The sequence below is a fragment of the Neoarius graeffei genome, chromosome 22, assembly GCF_027579695.1.
Source record: "Neoarius graeffei isolate fNeoGra1 chromosome 22, fNeoGra1.pri, whole genome shotgun sequence".
Taxonomy (NCBI): Eukaryota; Metazoa; Chordata; class Actinopteri; order Siluriformes; family Ariidae; genus Neoarius; species Neoarius graeffei.
In genome coordinates this window covers 58,402,824-58,422,648 of record NC_083590.1, presented here as the reverse complement: position 1 = coordinate 58,422,648, position 19,825 = coordinate 58,402,824, and the positions used below count along the sequence as shown (strand labels likewise).

Genomic DNA, 19,825 nt, shown 5'->3' with positions numbered 1-19,825 from the left:
ACGATGCGCTCCAGCCTGATGGTCTTTGGCGTGTCGGGGATCCGGACCACAGCTCCCACCTCCATTGTGGATCACTGACTCTGGAGATGTCATGGCTCCCCGCAGTGCCAGGACACTAGTCCAGGCTTCCCCTCTGCACCGGCGTGATAGGCATCACTCACCTTGGGGGGGGATCCGACATGGAAGGGGAAGATGGGCCTCCACCTCCTCGTTGGGGGAAGGGGAGAGGAGAGAGAAAAAGGGAAGAGGTGACTCATCCGCCTGCCGTCGGAACTGCCTCCAGATGGTCCTTCGCCAGCTTGATGGCTTGATCCAATGACGCCGGGTGATGACCCTGGACCCACTCCGCCATTCCTTTCAGAAGTTGCACAATGAACTGTTCCAGTGTCACCAGATCAATGATCCCCTCCGCGTTGCAGTCGTCTGCCCTCTGCCATCACCGGCAGGCATCCCGGAGCTGTTGGCCAAATGCAAATGGCCGGCCGACCTCCTCCCATGTCAGTGTCCGGAAGCACTGGCAATGTTCCGGGGAGCGGCCAACATACTGCATGTTGGCTTATACGAGTAGGCTGTCGGTGCCGAGCTGTGCCTCTCCAATCAGTAGCAGAAGTAGGCACGCCGTGCGCTACTTGACCGGCCACCCTCACGCTTTGGCCGCTTGCTCAAAGAGTGCTATAAAGGCTTCCAGATTGTCGTGAGGGTGATGTAGGGAGGGTCTGCTGTGGTGGCGGCCGAGGACCCCGCCGATGCGAGCAAGTGCCAGAACACCTGGCGATCTTCCTGCTGGGCCAGCATCAAGACTTTGAAGCGTTGTTCTTGCTTTTTCTGTGGAGCGATCACTGCTTGATGCTTGTTCTGTTGGGCAGTAGCGAGAGCATGGATGAGATCCTTGAATGGTGAGGACTCCATGTGGTGGTTCCCTTCCATACTCCTGGGTTTCAGCACCACTGTAACAAGTCCCTGATGTGGGTGGAGTACAGAAACACGGCAGGTGGGAGATATATACACACATTTATTTTTGGCTTTTTTGCTTCATACTCGCTCGATTTTTAGGACACACACAGTTGTGTTCTGGTCCAGGGAGCTCTCTTCTCTTTGCTCTTCCCCTCCTTTTCTATCCTCCATCATCACTGCAGCACGCGCACACACACAGAAAACATTATTTGACAACAGGTATATTGACTTTGCCACAAACCTTCCCCAGCCCCGCCCTCCATTCACAAACTGACACTTGGCCACACCCCCACTGCCATATTCCTCTTTTCCAAATGCAGCCCATGCTGCATCACAGGATAGCAAAACACACCTGGAGGAAAGTGCTATGTGCTCTCTTCCCCACATGCATGAGCTCACAGACCACCCCAACCGGCTGTTATTTAATAGGGGCCAAAGAGTATGCCCTTCAACATGACCCTGGAATGGGATGTTCAATAAGCACATATGGGTGAGAGAGACAGGAGTCCAGATGTTTGTATATGGATTTAGGGGCGTCAGTGGCGCAACTCCAGGGTCTTGGATTCAATTCTAAGCTCGGGTTGCTGTCTGTGTGAAGTTTTGCAAGTTCTCACCCATGCTGACGGGAGTTCCTCTGGGTCCACTGGTTTCTTCTTCAGCAAATAGGTTATGCTTAAATTGCCATCAAGTGATTTTTTTTCTTTTAATTAAATCTGAATCCGAGATGTATGGCATTGGGGAAAAATGCCTAGATCGAGAACTGCCAGAATTGTTAGCAAGCTCAAATAGAGAGGTGCGTTGGACTACTTACTTACTTACTGTGTGGACAGTTAATTTTGTTTGTACCTGCATGTGATTTCATAACAAATTTGGGATATTCTGTTTCCCAGAAGATAAGCAAACAAGTAACCAAATTTAAAATGAGCATGAGCCTGACCAGGCAAGTCCTAAGAATACTGCAAATACATCATACAGTGCCACAGTCATGTTAATGAACATTGTTTTATTTTGCCCTGCAAGCTTCATACCTGAGCTCTTGTTTACTCCAAGGAAGTAAAAAAAAAATTCGTACTTGTGTACCTTATCCTGTGTGATCTCAGTCCTGATGGACACCTCTCATCTCAACTGTTCAGTAAACCTTACTGGCAAGCTTTCTTTGAAGAATCTTTATACAGTACTAACATACTGTATATGGTCTTAGATATACACACGCATTTGGGCCTCATTTCTTCCTGTTGTTTTTTTTTCTACTCCCAGACTGCGAAGTTTGCAAATCCTTCTTCCTCAACAAATGTGAGATTCATGGACTGCCCCTCTTCATCCCAGATACTCTTGTTCCCATGGGAGTCCCTGACCGAGCCAGACAAACTCTTCCTCCTGGGCTAGAAATCCAGAAGTCTAGTATCCCTGATGCAGGCCTGGGAGTGTTTAATAAGGGAGGTACTGTTCCAGTAGGTGCACACTTCGGACCCTTCCAGGGAGAGTTGGTAAACGGAGAGGAAGCCGGGAACAGTGGAGACTCCTTGGTTGTGAGTTTGTCATCAATTTATTATAAAGATTGTATATATTTAAGTAAAAAAATATGATGACTAGATGAAGGTATCTCCAATTAATATCAGTTTCTTTTTGTCAGTGATATGTGGAATAGTGGTGTAAATCACAAATTTGATCACAATGTGATCCTACATCAGTTCTTTTAGCCAGTGTGGTGTAAATTCACCTGTTAATAATAGAAATACTAGTAATACCTGAATAATGGTCAAGCAAATATTTCTTTATTGTATAATTTATCTCTCTGGGGTTGAGAGCTTCGTCGGCAAAGCTCCACAGGTTTAGAATGACTAGGTCATGTATTTCGATCAATTTTTTAGAATTTTTTTATCATACAAGCATGACAAACAGATTGACAAACTTGTTAAGTATAAAGAAGAAAAGTGACAAACTTGCATCAAAAAAACCTCGAGGCTCACCTTCAAGCAATCCACATGGACAGCTGGCATTGCGAACAGATCATCCTCCCACCCGACATGCCACCAGTACCTTCCCCTAGACATCAGCCCTCCCAAGTGGAGTGAGGTAGTAACAACTGTACGTCGGTCAAGAGCTGCATCGTCCCCTGGGCCCAACAGAGTACCATACAGGCTTTACAAGAATGCTCCAAGGTGTTTTATGGTTCCTGTAGAGACTGATGACGGTGGTTGTGGCAGAAACAAGCAATACCCACAGCCTGGAGGAGGGCAGGGGGTGTCCTAATTCCAAAGCAAAAGGATTCTGCTATTATCAACCAGTTTTGCCACATCAGTCTTTTGAACATTTGAAGGGAAGGTTTTCTTCAGCATTTTGGCTCACAGGCTGACAGCCTACCTCGAGAAGAACTACTACATCAACATGTCTGTTTAGAAGGCGGGGATCCCAGGCTTCTCTGGGTGTTTTGGAGCATGCAAACATGATCTGGCATCAAATCCAAGCTGCCAAAAAAGATGGAAGAGACCTCCATGTTGTATTCCTGGACCTCGTCACTGCCTTAGGCTTAGTCCCTCACAATCTCCTTTTGTCTGCTTTCAGTTACTTCAGTGTCCCAGAGCTCATCACAGCCCTAGTCAAATCCTATTTCCAGGACATACAGCTTTGCCTTACAACTGATGAATTTACTACAGCATGGCAGTGTCTGGAAATTGGCCTCATGGCAGGATGCACCATCTCCTTGCTAGCTTTCACCATGGCCATGGAGGTCGTCATCCTGGCCTCCCGGTGGGTGGTAGGAGGAGAGCAGCTCAAACCTGGTCTCCGACTCCCTCCTATCAGGGCATACATGGATGATATGACCATACTTACAACAAGCAAGCCCTGCAGTAGGCGACTACTGAAGAAGCTCCAAGAGAACATCGAGTGGGCTAGAATGAAAATAAATCCAAGCAAGTCCAGGAGCATATCAGTCGTCAGAGGGAAGCTGTTCGAGCAACGCTTTTACATTGGTGAGGAGCCCATACCAACGTCTTGGACGCTGGTACAACGCAACCCTCAAAGATATAGACCAAGCAGACCAGATTATGTAGGATACCATCAGTGGCCTGGAGAGCATTGACAGGTCCTTCCTACTGGGCAGGTTGAAGCTCTGGTGCTTTCAGTTCTGTCTCCTCACCTGGCTGTTGTGGCCCTTGACCATCTATGAGATCCCACTCTCCAAGGTTGAAAAACTGGAGAGGCAGGTTAGTTCATTTGCGAAAAAATGGCTTGGTCTCCCTAGGTGCATTACCAGTACAGGCCTGTATGGGAAAGGTATTCTAGAACTTCCAGTATCCACTCTAACAGAGGAATACAAGTGCTCCAAAGTTAGGCTGGAAATGACAGACAGAATCCCATGATCCTTATGTTGTCTGAACAGCTCCCATTCTGGAAACTGGAAGAAAGTGGACCCCTTCACTAGCTACGCAGCAAGCAAAGTCATCCCTTAAGCATCAGGACATCATTGGTCATGTGCAGCAAGGGAGAGGAGGCCTTGAGCTTGGAGAAAGTAATGTATCCTGGCACAAAGCAACACCATCACAGCACTGAGGTCTTGTAGTTGAGGAGGTATGCTACCAAGAACAGGCAATGAGGTGCGCAAAGGCCGCTTCTCAAGCAACGCAGGGGCAGTGGATGCGATGGGAGGGGTTGAGAAAAGAAAATTCTCTTGGAGGCATCTGTGGAACATGGAAGCACATCAAAGCAGCTTCGTCATACGAGCCACCTATGATGTCTTGCCATCTCCAATCAACCTCAACCAGTGATACGGAGAAGACCCTACATGCCTCCTCTGTCAGTCTCCGGCCAACCTGAAGCACATCCTGGTGTGATGCAAAACAAGCCTGAAACAAGGCCGTTACACCTGGCAACACGACCAGGTGCTGAAGTGCCTTGCATCAATGCTGGAGACCAGGCGGATATCTATCAATGCCCTACCTCCTCCTTCATCAGCCTGTCGCTCATCTGCGATTAAAATTTGTCAGTGCAGGAGCGAAACATGACGAAGCCCATACATCCAAGCCACACATCGGCCAGTCATGTGTGGCCGATGTGTGGCTTTTTAACTTTGACTCGATCCAGCCAAAAATCAACTGGAGTAAGTGTAAATATTTCTTCCATTTCTGATGAGCAGATCGGTTGATATGCATGTGCTGTAGTGCATACACAGGAAAAATTACGGAGTTATTTTTCCCGAGTCAAAAGTATTTTCCTCAGTAATAGTTAATTTTGCTCTATTTTTAGTTTAGAAAGTAAAATTTGGAGCTAGAGTGGGAGCAAAATTACAGAGTAATTTTATAACATAGTAACAGAGTTGGTTGTGGCTCTGAACTGAGTAAATTAGTACAAGAGCTAATTTCAAGACGCACTAGTCAAATACCAAAATAAAGGCAAGTAACCAGTAAATGAAGCTGTTGTAAAAAGCAGTTTTAGAACTGTGTTGGAATGTGTGAAAAAACATTGCCTTACCCATTGTGATTTGACCTGATGGGATTAAGAGTTGATCTGATGGGATTAAGAATTGGCAGTGGGAGGGGTTTTCACTCTTCTCATTGAATGGAATGGAATTTTTTACACTACTCATTGAATACCTCTCCCACTATCAACTCGTTATCCCCAAACAATAAGACATATAAATTTTTTGATGGCCAGTTAATTGCCCAAATCAATGGAGCAGATTTAATTTTTTGTGCTTGATACATTCCTGAGACTCAACAGAATCACCTCAAGTGACCAAAATAGTTTTTCACAATGGGTAGGTTTTTTCCCCCCCACACAGTTCAACACAGTTCTCAAACTACTTTTTACAACAGTCTCATTTATCAAAATGAAATAAGGGCAAATAACTGATAAATGAAACTGTTGTAAAAAGTAGTTTTAGAACTGTATTGACCTGTGTGGGGGGGGAAAAAAAACTACCCATTGTGACAAACTATTTTGGTCACTTGACGTGATTCTGTTGAGTCTTAGGAATGTACCAAGCACAAAAACTTAAATCTGCTCCATTGATTTGGGCAATTAACTGGCCATCAAAAAAATGACGTCTTATTGTTTTGGGACTCCTGCAGTAATTGATCACCTCTGGCCAGTATTTCTGATGGGCATTCATCTTGGAGTAAAATAAAACATCTCCTAGAACCATGTTATGTACAAGACCACAGGGTATCACATGAGAAGTCAACCAGTCCCTGTGACAGTCCACCATCCCACCCTGCCTGACGTCCTCTCCCATAGTTGCACTGCCAAAAAAAGACCAGCAGCAGCAACCTGAATGACCACTGTCCAGTGGCACTTACTCCTGTCATCATGAAGTGCTTTGAAAAACTGGTCCGGACTCGCGTCATCACAAACCTCCCACCCATGTTAGACAGACACCAGTATGCTTACAGAGCTAACAGGTCCAGAGGGTGCCATAGCCACAACTCTCCACACTGCCCTCACTCATCTTGAGAAGCAGGAGAGCTATGCTAGGCTGCTCTTTGTGAATTTTAGTTCAGCATTCAACACCCTTCTCCCTCACAGACTGGTGTCCAAGCTGACAAACCTAGGACTGTCTCAGTCTATCTGCCTCTGGATAATGGACTTCCTGTCTGATTGCTCCCAGAGGGTGAGAGTAGGCCCCCCACATCTCCTCAGCCTCAGCACTGGCTCCCCACAGGGCTGTGTGCTGAGCCCCCTACCTCCCTACTCTTCACCCTCTACACTTACAACTGCACCCCACCCACTCCAGTAATGGCATCATCAAATTTGTGGATGACACTACCATAGTGGGGCTCACCTCTGGGGTGAATGAGTCCGATTATCGGGAGAAGATAGAGCAGCTGTTTGGTGGTGCAGAGACAACAACCTGGTCCTCAACACCACCAAAACCAAGGAGGTGATCATAGACTTAAGGAAAAAGAAAACCGACATTCAGCCTATTCTCATCAGCGGGGAATGTGTGGAGAGGGTCTCATACTTCCAGTTCCTGAGGATGACCTGACCTGGAACACTAACACCACACAAGTGATAAAGAAGGCACAACAGAGACTTTACTTCCTGAGGATCCTCTGGAAGGGCCACCTCATTAAAACACTGCTTGTGTCCTTCTACCGTTACTCCACAGAGAGCATATTTGCATACTGCATCAGTGTGTGGTTTTGCCAGCTGCATAGCAGCAGAGAGGAAAGTGCTTCAGAGGGTCGTCACCACTGCCCAGATCATCATCGGATGCCTTCTGTCCTCTGGAAGAGCCTTACAGTTCCTGCTGCCTCAAAAGACCCCAGGGTATATTAAAATATCCAGCCCACCCCAGACATTCTCTGAACTGCTGTCCTTGGGCAGACAGTGCAGGTCAATTAAGAGATGGGTAAATAGACTCCTTGCAGTTAACACTACCTTTTTGGTTGTTCAAATCATGAAAATAAAGAAATAGATAAGTATTACCGTCTATCCGCCATCAACAAAACTGTTAACAAAGAGAAGCAAATGCTTCAAGAACAACAAAGAAATGCATGGTTAAAGAGAATACGAAAAGAGGCGCTAAGCCTGAGAACTCTAGAGAAATTCGTGATTGAATTTAAAATGTATTTTAAAAAAGTAGAAAGTCGGAAGTGAGTATGGAAAAGTTTGCTTCAGAATCTTGTTTTATTTTTTTCTGCTCACATTTGATTTAGCTTTTTCATGAAAGTGTCTGATTTATCAATAATAAGTATCGATGTATAAATTATGGAGTGCAGATAGCTCTGTAACTAGATGTCCTTGGGGTTGTTGAGACATGGAGGGCCAGGAATACCATCTAGCCCACAGTTCAGGTAGGAGTCCACTGAGAGTCAATACTTTGGCTTTTGCAACATTCTGTTCCCAAAAGCTGATGTCGGAAAAACTTTCTTTGCACACAGGTGGTTTTCTTGCTTTTGTAGTTATTTTAACTGTTCTTGCATGTCGGGACTCTTTGTGGGGGGGAAAAGGAAGTATGATCCAACATGTAGCTAATGCTAGGCTACAAATCTACAGTCACTCCAGTTGTTTCGAGGAATTTTGTATGGATCATACCGACTAATAAACTCTAATTTCCATAGATATCAATCCTTTGCTTCTTTCTGACCAAGATTAGACAAGTAATCTGGTAGTAGAGCTTTTTAGCTGTAGTTTTCTTTGGACAACAGCAACAGATGCCAGACATCTTCGCTTGGCTTTAGTATGTGAACAGTATGTAAACAAAATTCGATTGTCCCCCAGGTAGAGGGTAGCGACGGTTGCTAGCGTAAATGTGACATCAGTGCAAGGGGGGGGGGAACATCTATAGACTGAAAAACAGCTTCTACCCAAGAGCCAGAACTGCACGAAATGCTTCTTGTTTTAAAGGGACTGTGCAATGCAGGGAGTATGAAGGTGTTGTTTGTGTGTCTTTTTAAAGTTTGAGTTCTTATCTGATATAAGCAGATAGTGCACTGGTTGGTAGGATGGCATCCAATTTCATTGTACAATGTGCAGTGACAAATGTATATTCATATTCAAAAGTGGAAATCTCAGTCTCATGATTCCTCCTTCCACAAACACTCGCTACATTAGTTCACTTCCCATCAACATGCTCCTAGGATATGTCGCACGGTCACCTACTTTTACATTTTGAGTTGAGAGGGATTTCTTTCATAGCTACCCTAACTTGTAAAAGAACAGGTATATGTTCCACTGAAAGTCTCATCTCATTATCTCTAGCCGCTTTATCCTGTTCTACAGGGTCGCAGGCGAGCTGGAGCCTATCCCAGCTGACTACGGGCGAAAGGCGGGGTACACCCTGGACAAGTCGCCAGGTCATCACAGGGCTGACACATGGACACAGACAACCATTCACACTCATATTCACACCTACGGTCAGTTTGGAGTCGCCAGTTAACCTAACCTGCATGTCTTTGGACTATGGGAGAAACCGAAGCACCCGGAGGAAACCCACGTGGACACGGGGAGAACATGCGAACTCCGCATAGAAAGGCCCTCACTGGCCATGGGGCTCGAACCCGGATCTTCTTGCTGTGAGGCGACAGCGCTAACCACTACACTACCGTGCCACCCCTACACTGAAAGTATTTATAAAAAAAAGTTATACAGTGTTTCCCTCAGGATTTTGTGAAACTATGGTCCGTAGCCCTCGCTCTGGGGGCTATGCTCCCCTGAGAGACAAATTTGTTTATTTTAAAGTTAAATGTATCAAACTGGTGCACTTTGAGAGCAAAATTAAGCGGTTAGATCTATAAAGAACTTGCTCAAAACAATTTTGTGCTTTAGTAATTTAAGCATCAACACACTGGTTGTATCGGTATGAATGGTGATGCCACAGCAAAAAGGTCACACCTGCAATGCATAGGGCCAATGATTTTCCGCGATCGCGGAAAATGGATAGAAATTATGGAATTTTTATAGTGAAACGGATTTTTGACTGCCAAACGGAATTTTTGGAAATAATGTTTTTTTTTAGTATATCTGCGCTTGTATTCATTTTTTTAAAACATTGATCGCATGTCAAAGTGTAACTGCTGCAGAAGGCTTCTGCGTAACTGCTGCTAACACCCAAGCAGATGTGCCTTTCTGGTCAAGGCAGCTTTGTCGCTGATTGTGATTGGCTTGTGGCACACCTAGCCAGCTAATGAGCTGCTCGTTTACGGATTCGCTCCCCGCATTGCAACCAGAATGGCGACCACGAAAAAGAAACAAATGCATCTTATCAGTCGAGTTACGGCTTCTGAGTGTGGGAAGCAATTTCCAGATGATTTCTACGCTGACGGTGACATTTTATTTTGTAAGCTTTGTGACCACAGCATTGATTTCGTCAGGGTTGACACGTGCAAGAACCACCTGAAATCCAAAAAACACATGCTTCATAAACATAATCTAAATGACGGAAGATTCAGTCTCACGGAGACCAACACTTATGATGCTCTATCATAATGGTGATATTGAGCAGCGTTTCGAGGTACTCTGAGAGTGCTCAATGATTAATCTGCAAGGAATATTCAGGACTATCATTACAATCAAAGTTGGGCTATTCTACTCTTTTTGAGAGTGTGTTGTGTTAGGAAACATTGTTTCATGAGTTTATGGTGTACTAAAAAAGATGGAAATAGGGTAATATTTTTAAACAGTTATGAGTATTGTCATTACAGGCTCAGTAAGTATTACTGAATATTAATTTATCCCTATTAATCTATCAGTACTCTCAATATTTGAGATTATATTATATTGTATTATATACAATATAATACTATTGTATTGCATATATTGTATATGAGATGGGTTTTTAGTTAACTGTGATCCTAGTTTCTTGATTTATCAGTATGTCAAGTCAAGTATTTTGAGTTCTCAATCTGTGATCCCACTTTAATTTTTTTAATGCAATTCATCAGCCTATCATCAGTGTAATTGTTTTTATATATATATATATATATATATATATATATATATATATATATATATATATGAGTGATTCCACGCTTATGGGTACTGAAATGGGGACATGAACTTATTCACCTAAAACCATTTCTTTTTTTACCATCAGGTCACAAAACATGTAATCTTTAATGAATGATATGTTAAAAGATAACTTTAATTTTCTGAGATGTAATAAAAACATATTTATATGCCAAAGTCAAGCCTATGAGTTCCAAAATGATGTCTGTTACATTACTTCTGTTACGATTGTCCATTTCGCGTCTGTTACAAATTAATTACAATCTAGCTATATACCATGTTAATCTTATTGAAAGAATGTGTATGTTTATTCTACTACACATGTTTATTAATTATATTTGCTAAAACATCACCTTCCTATGTTTCAAAAAGTAATTCTACATTGTTAAAATTGAGAATATATATTTCCAACACTTCTGTTACGTTCTGACTTTGGCATATAAATGTTTTTATTACATCTCAGAAAATTAAAGTTATCTTTTAACATATCATTCATTAAAGATTACATGTTTTGTGACCTGATGGTAAAAAAAGAAATGGTTTTCGGTGAATTTTTAAAAATAAGTTCATGTCCCCATTTCAGTACCCATAAGCGTGGAATCACTCATATATATATATATATATATATATATATATATATATATAAAATATATTTATTTATTATTTTTTTTAATGAATGACTTCATCATGCAAAGGACCATTTGTGTCTAGAGATGCAATACTTTGAAACCCAAGTAAAATTATGCCAGCCAGAATTACTAAATTGGAGTCAAACAGAACAATTTTGAGCTGAAATTGTGAAACGGAATTTTTCATTGTCTGAAACGGAAAAAGCCAGATTTTGAAACGGAAAATCATTGGCTCTAAATGCATGGTTAAAGCCTCGGTCGCAACCGGCCATACGTGCTCCTACGGCCGGTCTACGTGCAAGAAACGCACGGAAGGTGCGCGTGTGCCGTGCTAATTTTCGAGCCGTAGACTGGCCGCAGACTGGCCGCAGAGGTTCTTTGTCATGTCAAACAAACTCTACGGGCACTTACGTTTTTTTCAGGTTGCAAGACAAACTTACGGCCAACGTGCATCTTTCTCCATGAACAAAAAAAACCGCAGCGATTTGGGAAACGCCAAAAGTCGCACGGCCAAAAAAATCGTACGTCCAGTTGTGACCTAGGCTTAAGGAGTTTAACAGTTCAGCTGTTTAAAAAAAAAAAAAGACTAAGAGCATACATTTCAGCCCTCAAAGAAATGAAGCAGAAGTGGTTACCTGTGCTCAAATGGTTCATATTTTTTTTATTTTTTATAAAATATTAAATAGAGAACATGCAGAATAATTTCATTTTAGCCAAAAATATACCTATTTTGAACTCTGGTTAGACCATGTGCTTGTATTTTGAATGACTGATGCATGCTACTGGATGTGTTAGCAGCTTTTCTGATTCAAACAAGCTAAAACTCTACAAATTCAGCAGCGCACTGTTTTAAAGGCGTCGTGCAGTAATTTCAGCAATCAGGCTATATCGTGTCAAAATGTCGGGTTTGGTGGGTTATTCAAGCCCCTCGGTTTCCCGCGATCTCAGTGTCACGATGCGCCCGCTACAAGCATTTAAAGTTGACGCGCACAGCCAAATTTAGGCAGCCAGCCGTTAACTAGGTCAACTTATGTGTGACGTCATACCAGTAACCTCCCTTGGGTGATGCTGGCCTGTCCCCATGTTTTCTCTATAGCGTGCGTTTACCAGAGTTGTTTGCATTGCGGATTTTGTGGATTTATTCAGTTTGTGGATAGTTTTGAACACTCAAAACACTATGAAATGATGTATTAATATTCTGATACAAAATGCCTAATCGGTGTATTGTGTTTGGCTGTAACAACGAACACTGAACACTATTTGTGACTGTTGTTATCAATGGATCTGATTTCAAGGTCATGGCTAGGTATTGATAGTAAAAAATTATTTTTTTAAAAACACATTGTGGCAGCGGGGGCGTGGTCACGCGCCGGTCTGTGACAGGAGGGCGGAGCCAGGGAAGGTGAGTGGTAGAATCATTACACCTGACGGTAATTAACCTGTGTTTTGTGTGTTTTCCCAGTAACCGCGCCCTATTTAAGGAGGCAGAGGGAGAGCAGAGAAGAGCTCATCCCGGGACAAGAACACAGTGCGTGTGTTTCGCTATCAGATTAAAACTGGCGGTTATACTGAAAAGTCTGGCAATAAAAAGCCTATTTGCATCTGAAGCGTTGTCCTGGCGTCCTCTGTGCTCCATCCACACTTCAGAGAGCTCTACAGTGGTGCCAAAACCCGGGACAAGGTGGAGCACAAACCTCGCAGCCCCATTGAATCCTCCCCGTTCGCGGACCTGGTCCACGCCCTCGCCACGGCTCAGCAAAGCCAGCACCAGGCGCTCGTGCACGCTCCGAAAGGAGCAAGAGCGGCGCTTCGAAGCCCTGGTGCTGGCCCAGCAGGAAGATCGCGAGGCGTTCCGGCATCTCCTCGCGTCGGCGGGCTCCACCAGCGCCCCGGCCGCGGGCCCGTCTCCCCTCACTGTGACCAGCGCGTGGGGCGCACGCCAGAACAACAGCGCCAGCGCTTCCGCGCGCTGGAGGACGTCCCGGCGAAGGTCCGCATAGGCCAGCCGGCGGGGAGTTATAGCGCGGCCAGCTGCGCCTCTCCCGTCAGGAGGGGGAGGAGGCGCGCCGCTCCATCGGCCACCCCGAGGCTTCAGCGACCTGCTCGAACAATGTGAGAAACGCCTCGGGGTCGTCCTGCGGGCCCATCTTGGTCACGGTGAGGGGAGACGGGCCCGCGGCCGGGGCGCTGATGGACCCTGCCGACGCGAGGAGATGCCGGAACGCCTCGCGATCTTCCTGCTGGGCCAGCACCAGGGCTTCGAAGCGCCGCTCTTGCTCCTTTCGGAGCGTGCACGAGCGCCTGGTGCTGGCTTTGCTGAGCCGTGGCGAGGGCGTGGACCAGGTCCGCGAACGGGGAGGATTCCATGGGGCTGCGAGGTTGGTGCTCCACCTTGTCCCGGGTTTTGGCACCACTGTAGAGCTCTCTGAAGTGTGGGTGGAGCACAGAGGACGCCAGGACAACGCTTCAGATGCAAATAGGCTTTTTATTGCCAGACTTTTCAGTATAACCGCCAGTTTTAATCTGATAGCGAGAAACACGCACTGTGTTCTTGTCCCGGGATGAGCTCTTCTCTGCTCTCCCTCTGCCTCCTTAAATAGGGCACGGTTACTGGGAAAACACACAAAACACAGGTTAATTACCGTCAGGTGTAATGATTCTGCCACTCACCTTCCCTGGCTCCGCCCTCCTGTCACAGACCGGCGCTTGACCACTCCCCCGCTGCCACACACATGTTTTAAGTGTTTCTATGCATCAATCATTAATTGTACAAAATGATTTTCATACATTTTGTCATATCTTTCTTTGTCACATGAAGTGTTGTCTTGATAACACGTGGCACATAATTTTAGCAAATGGATGACAGAAGATTAATTGAAAGATTTATGCCACAGAGCTGCCTTTAACTAATAATCACTTATTACTGATGATTGTACGTTTACTAAACAATACAATACAAAGCTCAATACTCCCAGCCTATAACATACTGAATATCAAGTTAAAATCAACCGCAATAAAAGGAAAATGATGAAAACTGGAATATCAAGGGGTCTACTGTATCAGAAGGCCCACTGCATTTCGCGAGATCGCAAGCTGTCAAGTTGCTAGAATTCAATCTTTCTAGCTATACTTTCACCCCCTACAGCTATCAGTATTACACATAATCATAGATTAATCACACAGCATTCTAATTCAAGTGAAAATGGTCTTTAAAAATACACATAAGTAGTGATTTAGTCAGAGAAACCAACCAAAACAAGTCTTCAAGTCGCCGGTCTTCATTCTCGTCTTCGTTTCTGTCGTCGTCAGAACTGTCCTCATTTTCTTCTGAAGATGAGCGCTCAGGTTCAAATCTGTAAGGCTGGATACCACCAGGACATTCAGCTGTCAAAATCTCTACTTGTGGGCCATTTTCTTCTTCTGTATCGGTAAAATCAAAGCTAATTTCCTCAGCATCGCTCCTATTTTCTGGTGTGTCCGTCGTTGCAACTGCACCGAGTGGTTACTGGTATGACGTCACGCAGCTGTTCCATTGACCGAGAGGGGGCGCTGCGAATGCGGAAAATTTCAAGTGAAGGGCATGATCAAATAAGGACCGATTACAACCGCGGGAAGCTTTCGAAAAATCGACGGTCAATTTATTTCGAATCTCGAAAGCATTCTGGTGCAGAATAATGCGACTTTTATTGCTACTGCGTGACGCCTTTAAAGCAAGGAGTTAGTTGGACACGCTGATGGTAATGTTCCCTAACTAAACTAAAAAAAAGTTCAAAATGGTGGCATGTACACATGCAGGGGCTCCTCTCCGTCCAGACAGAATGGTGTTTTCGTGTTTTTTGTGTTTTAAAACAGTGTGTATCTGTTTGTTTTTGTCGCGTCCATCAGTCTTAAGGCACACATACTCCCGTGAGTTTCTGCTTGACATCCGCAGAACCATATTCACGGATATAAAACCAGCAGATGCAGAAGTGCTATGTGACTACGGTTTGCTCCGGAGGCCTGCTCAACCACCGACCCCCACTCTTGCATACAGCCCACAGTGGAGGCACCACAGGCGGAACATGCGGAAGCAGAAGAGGGGCAAGCACGGCGGTATCTAGGCTAGCGGCTAGCCTTCACCGTCCGGCTATCCCTACCATCACTCTGGCCAACGTATGCTCACTGGACAACAAGCTGGATTATGTCCGCCTACGCCGCTCATCTTCTAAGTCTGTGAGTAAGCGTTGCGTCCTTGTGTTTGTGGAAACATGCCTTAACAACAGCGTCCTGGACTGTACCATTCAGCTAGCCTGGCTAACATGCTACCGATCAGACAGAGCGCTAGTCGAGGGGGGGAAGACTTGCGGCAGAGGACTGCGTTTACATCAGTGATGCCTGGTGCCATGATGCTGTTGTGGTCTGCAAACACTGCTCACCACTGGTGGAGTTTATAATTATTAAGTGCTGGCCATTCTATCTGCCGAGGGAATTTACAGCCATATTGCTGGTAGCAATATACATCCTTCCCGGCTCCAATAACAACAGGAGTGAAACACTGAATGAACTCTATCAGCTCATCGGTGAGCAGCAGACAGCCGACCCAGATGCTTTCCTCATCCTGGCTGGGGATTTCAACCATGCAAACCCCAAGAGCGTTTCCAAAACTCTATGGACATGTCAACTTTCCCACACGTGGAAACAATACTCTGGACAATGTTTACACCATGCATAAAGGCCCCTACAAAGCCCTCCCCCTCCCCCACCTTGGGGCCTCAGATCACTCCACTGTTATGCTAATGCCAGCATACAGGCTGCTTGTTAAAGTCACCAAACCAGCTAAAAAGCAGGTACGTGTGGCCAGAGGGGTCCTCGGAGGCACTCCAGGACTGTTTTTCCACCACTGACTGGAGCATGTTCAGACAGACGGCCACCTACAACAACACAGATCTCCAGGAGTACACGAAGACCGTCACTGCCTACATGAGGAAGTGCATGGATGACGTTACAGTCACCAGAAGCCATGGCTGACAGGGGAAGTCCACAGGCTCCTGAGGGCTCGGAATGCCGCCTTCAGACCTGGGGACGAGGTGGGCCTGAGGACAGCTAGGGTCAACCTGTCACGAGGCATCAGGGTGGCCAAGAGACAGTATTCCAGGAACATTGCTGACTACTTGAATGACAGCAGAGACACCAGGAACCTGTGGCGGGGGATTCAGACCATCACAGACTACAAGCCCTCGCTGCAGACCTGTGACAACTCCACCTCTCTGCTGAATCAGTTGAACGACTTCTTCGCTTGCTTTGAGGCAGACAACAGCACCACGGCACAGAAAACCCCACCACCTCCCGGCGACCAGGTGTTGACGCTGTCCCCAGACAGCGTGAGGAGAGCTCTCAGGACAGCAAATGCATGGAAAGCCCCGGGTCCTAATAACATTCCTGGTTGTCCTGAGAGACTGTGCTGAGGAGCTCACAGATGTCTTTACAGACATCATCAACATCTTGTTGAGCCAGGCTGTTGTCCCCACATGCTTCAAAGCCACCACCATCATCCCGGTCCCGAAGAAACTGTCTCCCTCCTGCTTCAATGACTACCGCCCGGTCGCACTCACTCCCATCCTCATGAAGTGCTTCGAGCGGCTAGTCATGCAGCATATCAAGTCTGCCCTCCCCCCTTGCCCGGGACCCTTTTCAGTTTGCATATCAGTTCAACCGATGATGCCATCTCCACTGCCCTCCACTTAGCTCTCACCCACCTGGAGACAAAAGACTCCTACATCAGAATGCTGTTCATAGACTTCAGCTCAGTACTCAACACAATCATTCCTCAGCAGCTCATTCATAAACTGGACCAGCTGGGACTCAACACCTCCCTGTGCAACTGGCTGCTGGACTTCCTGACAGGGAGACCACAGGCTCTACGGGTCGGCAGGAACTCCTCCAGCACCATCACATTGAACACAGGGGCCCCCCAAGGATGTGTGCTGAGCCCCCTCCTCTTCACTCTGCTGACCCACGACTGCACACCAACATCCAGCTCCAACCTCTTCATTAAGTTTGCGGATGACACGACTGTGGTGGGTCTCCTCAACAATGGCGATGAGACAATCTACAGGAGTGAGGTGAGCCACCTGGCCATGCGGTGCAAGGACAACAATCTCTGCCTGAACATGGAGAAGACGAAGGAGATTGTTGTGGACTTCAGGAGAGCGCACACCCAGCATGCTCCACTACCTATCGACGGTGCTGCAGTGGAGAGGGTGAGCAGCACCAAGTTTCTGGGTGTGCACATCTCTGAAGACCTGTCCTGGAGCAACAACACCGTATCACTGGCCAAAAAACCCAACAGCATCTGTACTTCCTCCGCAAACTGAGGAGAGCAAGAGCCCCGGCCCCCATCATGCACACATTCTACAGAGGCACCATCGAGAACATCCTGACCAGTTGCATCACCATGTGGTACAGCGCCTGCACTGTGTCCTGCTGCAAGACACTGCAGCGCATTGTGAGAGCAGCTGAGAGGATCATTGGTGTGTCTCTCCCTTCTCTTATGGATATCTATAACTCCCGCCTCACCCAAAAAGCCATCAGGATTGCAGGTGACCCCACCCAACCATCTCACAGCCTCTTCAGCCTGCTGCCGTCGGGGAGGAAACTGCGGAGTCTCCGGGCCAAAACCAGCAGGCTCAAGGACAGTTTCTTTCACCAGGCGGTCAGGAGGTGGTCAACTCCCTCCCTGTTCTGCCCCCCCTCTGCCCCCTGCCACAGATTCTGCCCGCACACCCCCCCTGCCCCCGCTTCAACATCTGACATCATGTCACCCTCACAGTCCCCCCCCAACACACACACACACTAAACATTCATTTGCACACTGAACTCAGGGACTGCACATTTCTCTTTACCTTGCTCATTTGCACTATTCCGCACTACCTCATCTTAACAGCTATTAGTTTGTTTATACTGTTTATTTCATGTTTACTTGCGATACCTCAAGTGCCCTTGACTGTTTATTATGTACCTTTGCTCATATATATATATATATATATATATAAAAAATACACCAAGGAGGGAGAGGCCAGGAGAATAAACAAGCTGTTCTCCACTGAACCAGCCAAGGTGTACTCTCAGTGGCAGGGGAACAACAACCGGTCAGACCCACCAAGAGCTGAGGTGGAAAAATACTGGAAAGACATATGGGAAAGAACAGCATCACACAACACCGATGCCCAATGGTTAGTGGACCTAAGAGCTGACCACAGCAACCTCCCAGAACAAGAACCAGTAACCATCTCAATGGCAGACGTCCAAGAAAGAGTGTCAAAGATGAAGAGCTGGACAGCACCAGGCCCCAATATGATCCATACGTACTGGCTGAAGAAGCTAACTGCACTCCATGAATGCCTAGCAGCACAGATGAACCAGCTGCCGAGGGATGAGACCCACCCAGAATGGCGAACCCAAGGCAGGACAGTCCTAATCATGAAGCACCCCCAGAAGGGACCCATCCCATCCAACTACCAGCCAATTACCTGTCTCTGCACAACATGGAATGCCCTGTCAGGCATCATTGCGGCAAAAATGAGTAAGCATGTGGCTCAATACATGAGCAAGGCACAGAAAGGGATTGGCAGTAACACCAGAGGAGCCAAGCACCAGCTACTGGTCGATAGAACAGTCACCCGAGACTGTAAGAAGAGACAGACCAACCTGTGCACTGCCTGGATTGACTACAAGAAAGCCCATGACTCAATGCCACACACATGGATACTGGAATGTCTGGAACTGTACAAGATCAACAGGAACCTAAGGACCTTCATCCAGAACTCAATGGAAATGTGGAAGACAACCCTAGAGGCCAACTCAAAACCCATTGCCCAAGTCAACATCAAGTGCGGCATATACCAAGGAGATGCGCTATCACCACTGCTGTTCTGCATAGGCCTGAACCCCCTCAGTCGGATCATCACGAAGAGCGGCTACGGGTACCGATTCCGTAGTGGGGCAACAATCAGCCACCTGCTCTACATGGATGACATCAAGCTGTATGCCAGGAACAGGCGAGAAATAGACTCGCTGATCCACACCACCCGGATCTACAGCGATGACATAGGGATGTCATTCGGATTGGACAAGTGTGGCCGGATGGTCTCAAAGAGAGGCAAGATGATCCAGACTGAGGGGATTGACCTACCAGAGGGCAACATAGGTGATATCCAAGACAGCTACAAGTACCTTGGCATCCCACAGGCTAATGTAAACCATGAAGAGGCCACAAGGAAGTCAACCACAGCCAAATACTTCCAGAGAGTAAGGCAGGTCCTGAAAAGTCAGCTGAATGGTAAGAACAAGGTCCGAGCCATCAACATGTACGCACTACCAGTCATCAGATACCCCGCTGGTATCATAAACTGGCCAAAGGAGGAGATAGAAGCCACAGATATCAAGACTAGAAAGCTCCTCACCATGCATGGAGGGTTCCACCCCAAGTCCAGCACCCAGAGACTATACACTAAGCGGAAAGAGGGAGGCCGAGGTCTAGTGAGCGTCAAGACCACGGTCCAGGATGAAACATCGAAAATCCGAGAATACATCAGAAAGATGGCCCCAAAGGATGAACTGCTAAGTGAATGTCTCAGGCAGCAGAACCCTGATGAGAGCGCAGAGGAGGAGGAGGGACAAACCCCTACATGGCATGTACCACCGTCAGATAGAGGAAGTGGCTGATATCAAGAAATCCTACCAGTGGCTGGATAATGCAGGACTGACAGACAGCACAGAGGCACTAATCATGGCAGCACAAGAACAGGCCATAA

The 19,825-nt window shown here is 46.4% G+C and overlaps 1 protein-coding gene across 5 annotated transcripts in view; it reads left to right on the top strand.

The window, feature by feature from the left end:
• LOC132870990 (zinc finger protein 883-like) overlaps positions 1 to 19,825 on the top strand; it is a 116,862-nt gene that overhangs the window by 61,950 nt on the left and 35,087 nt on the right. For 3 of the 5 annotated variants that reach the window (XM_060905079.1, XM_060905078.1, XM_060905077.1), the window contains one exon: positions 2,212 to 2,483. The exons of the other annotated variants lie outside the window; for them this stretch is intronic. In XM_060905079.1, coding sequence (XP_060761062.1) covers positions 2,295 to 2,483 — 189 coding nt within the window. In that variant the 5' untranslated portion in view covers positions 2,212 to 2,294. The remainder of the gene's footprint in view (positions 1 to 2,211; positions 2,484 to 19,825) is intronic. 5 annotated transcript variants of the gene reach the window in all.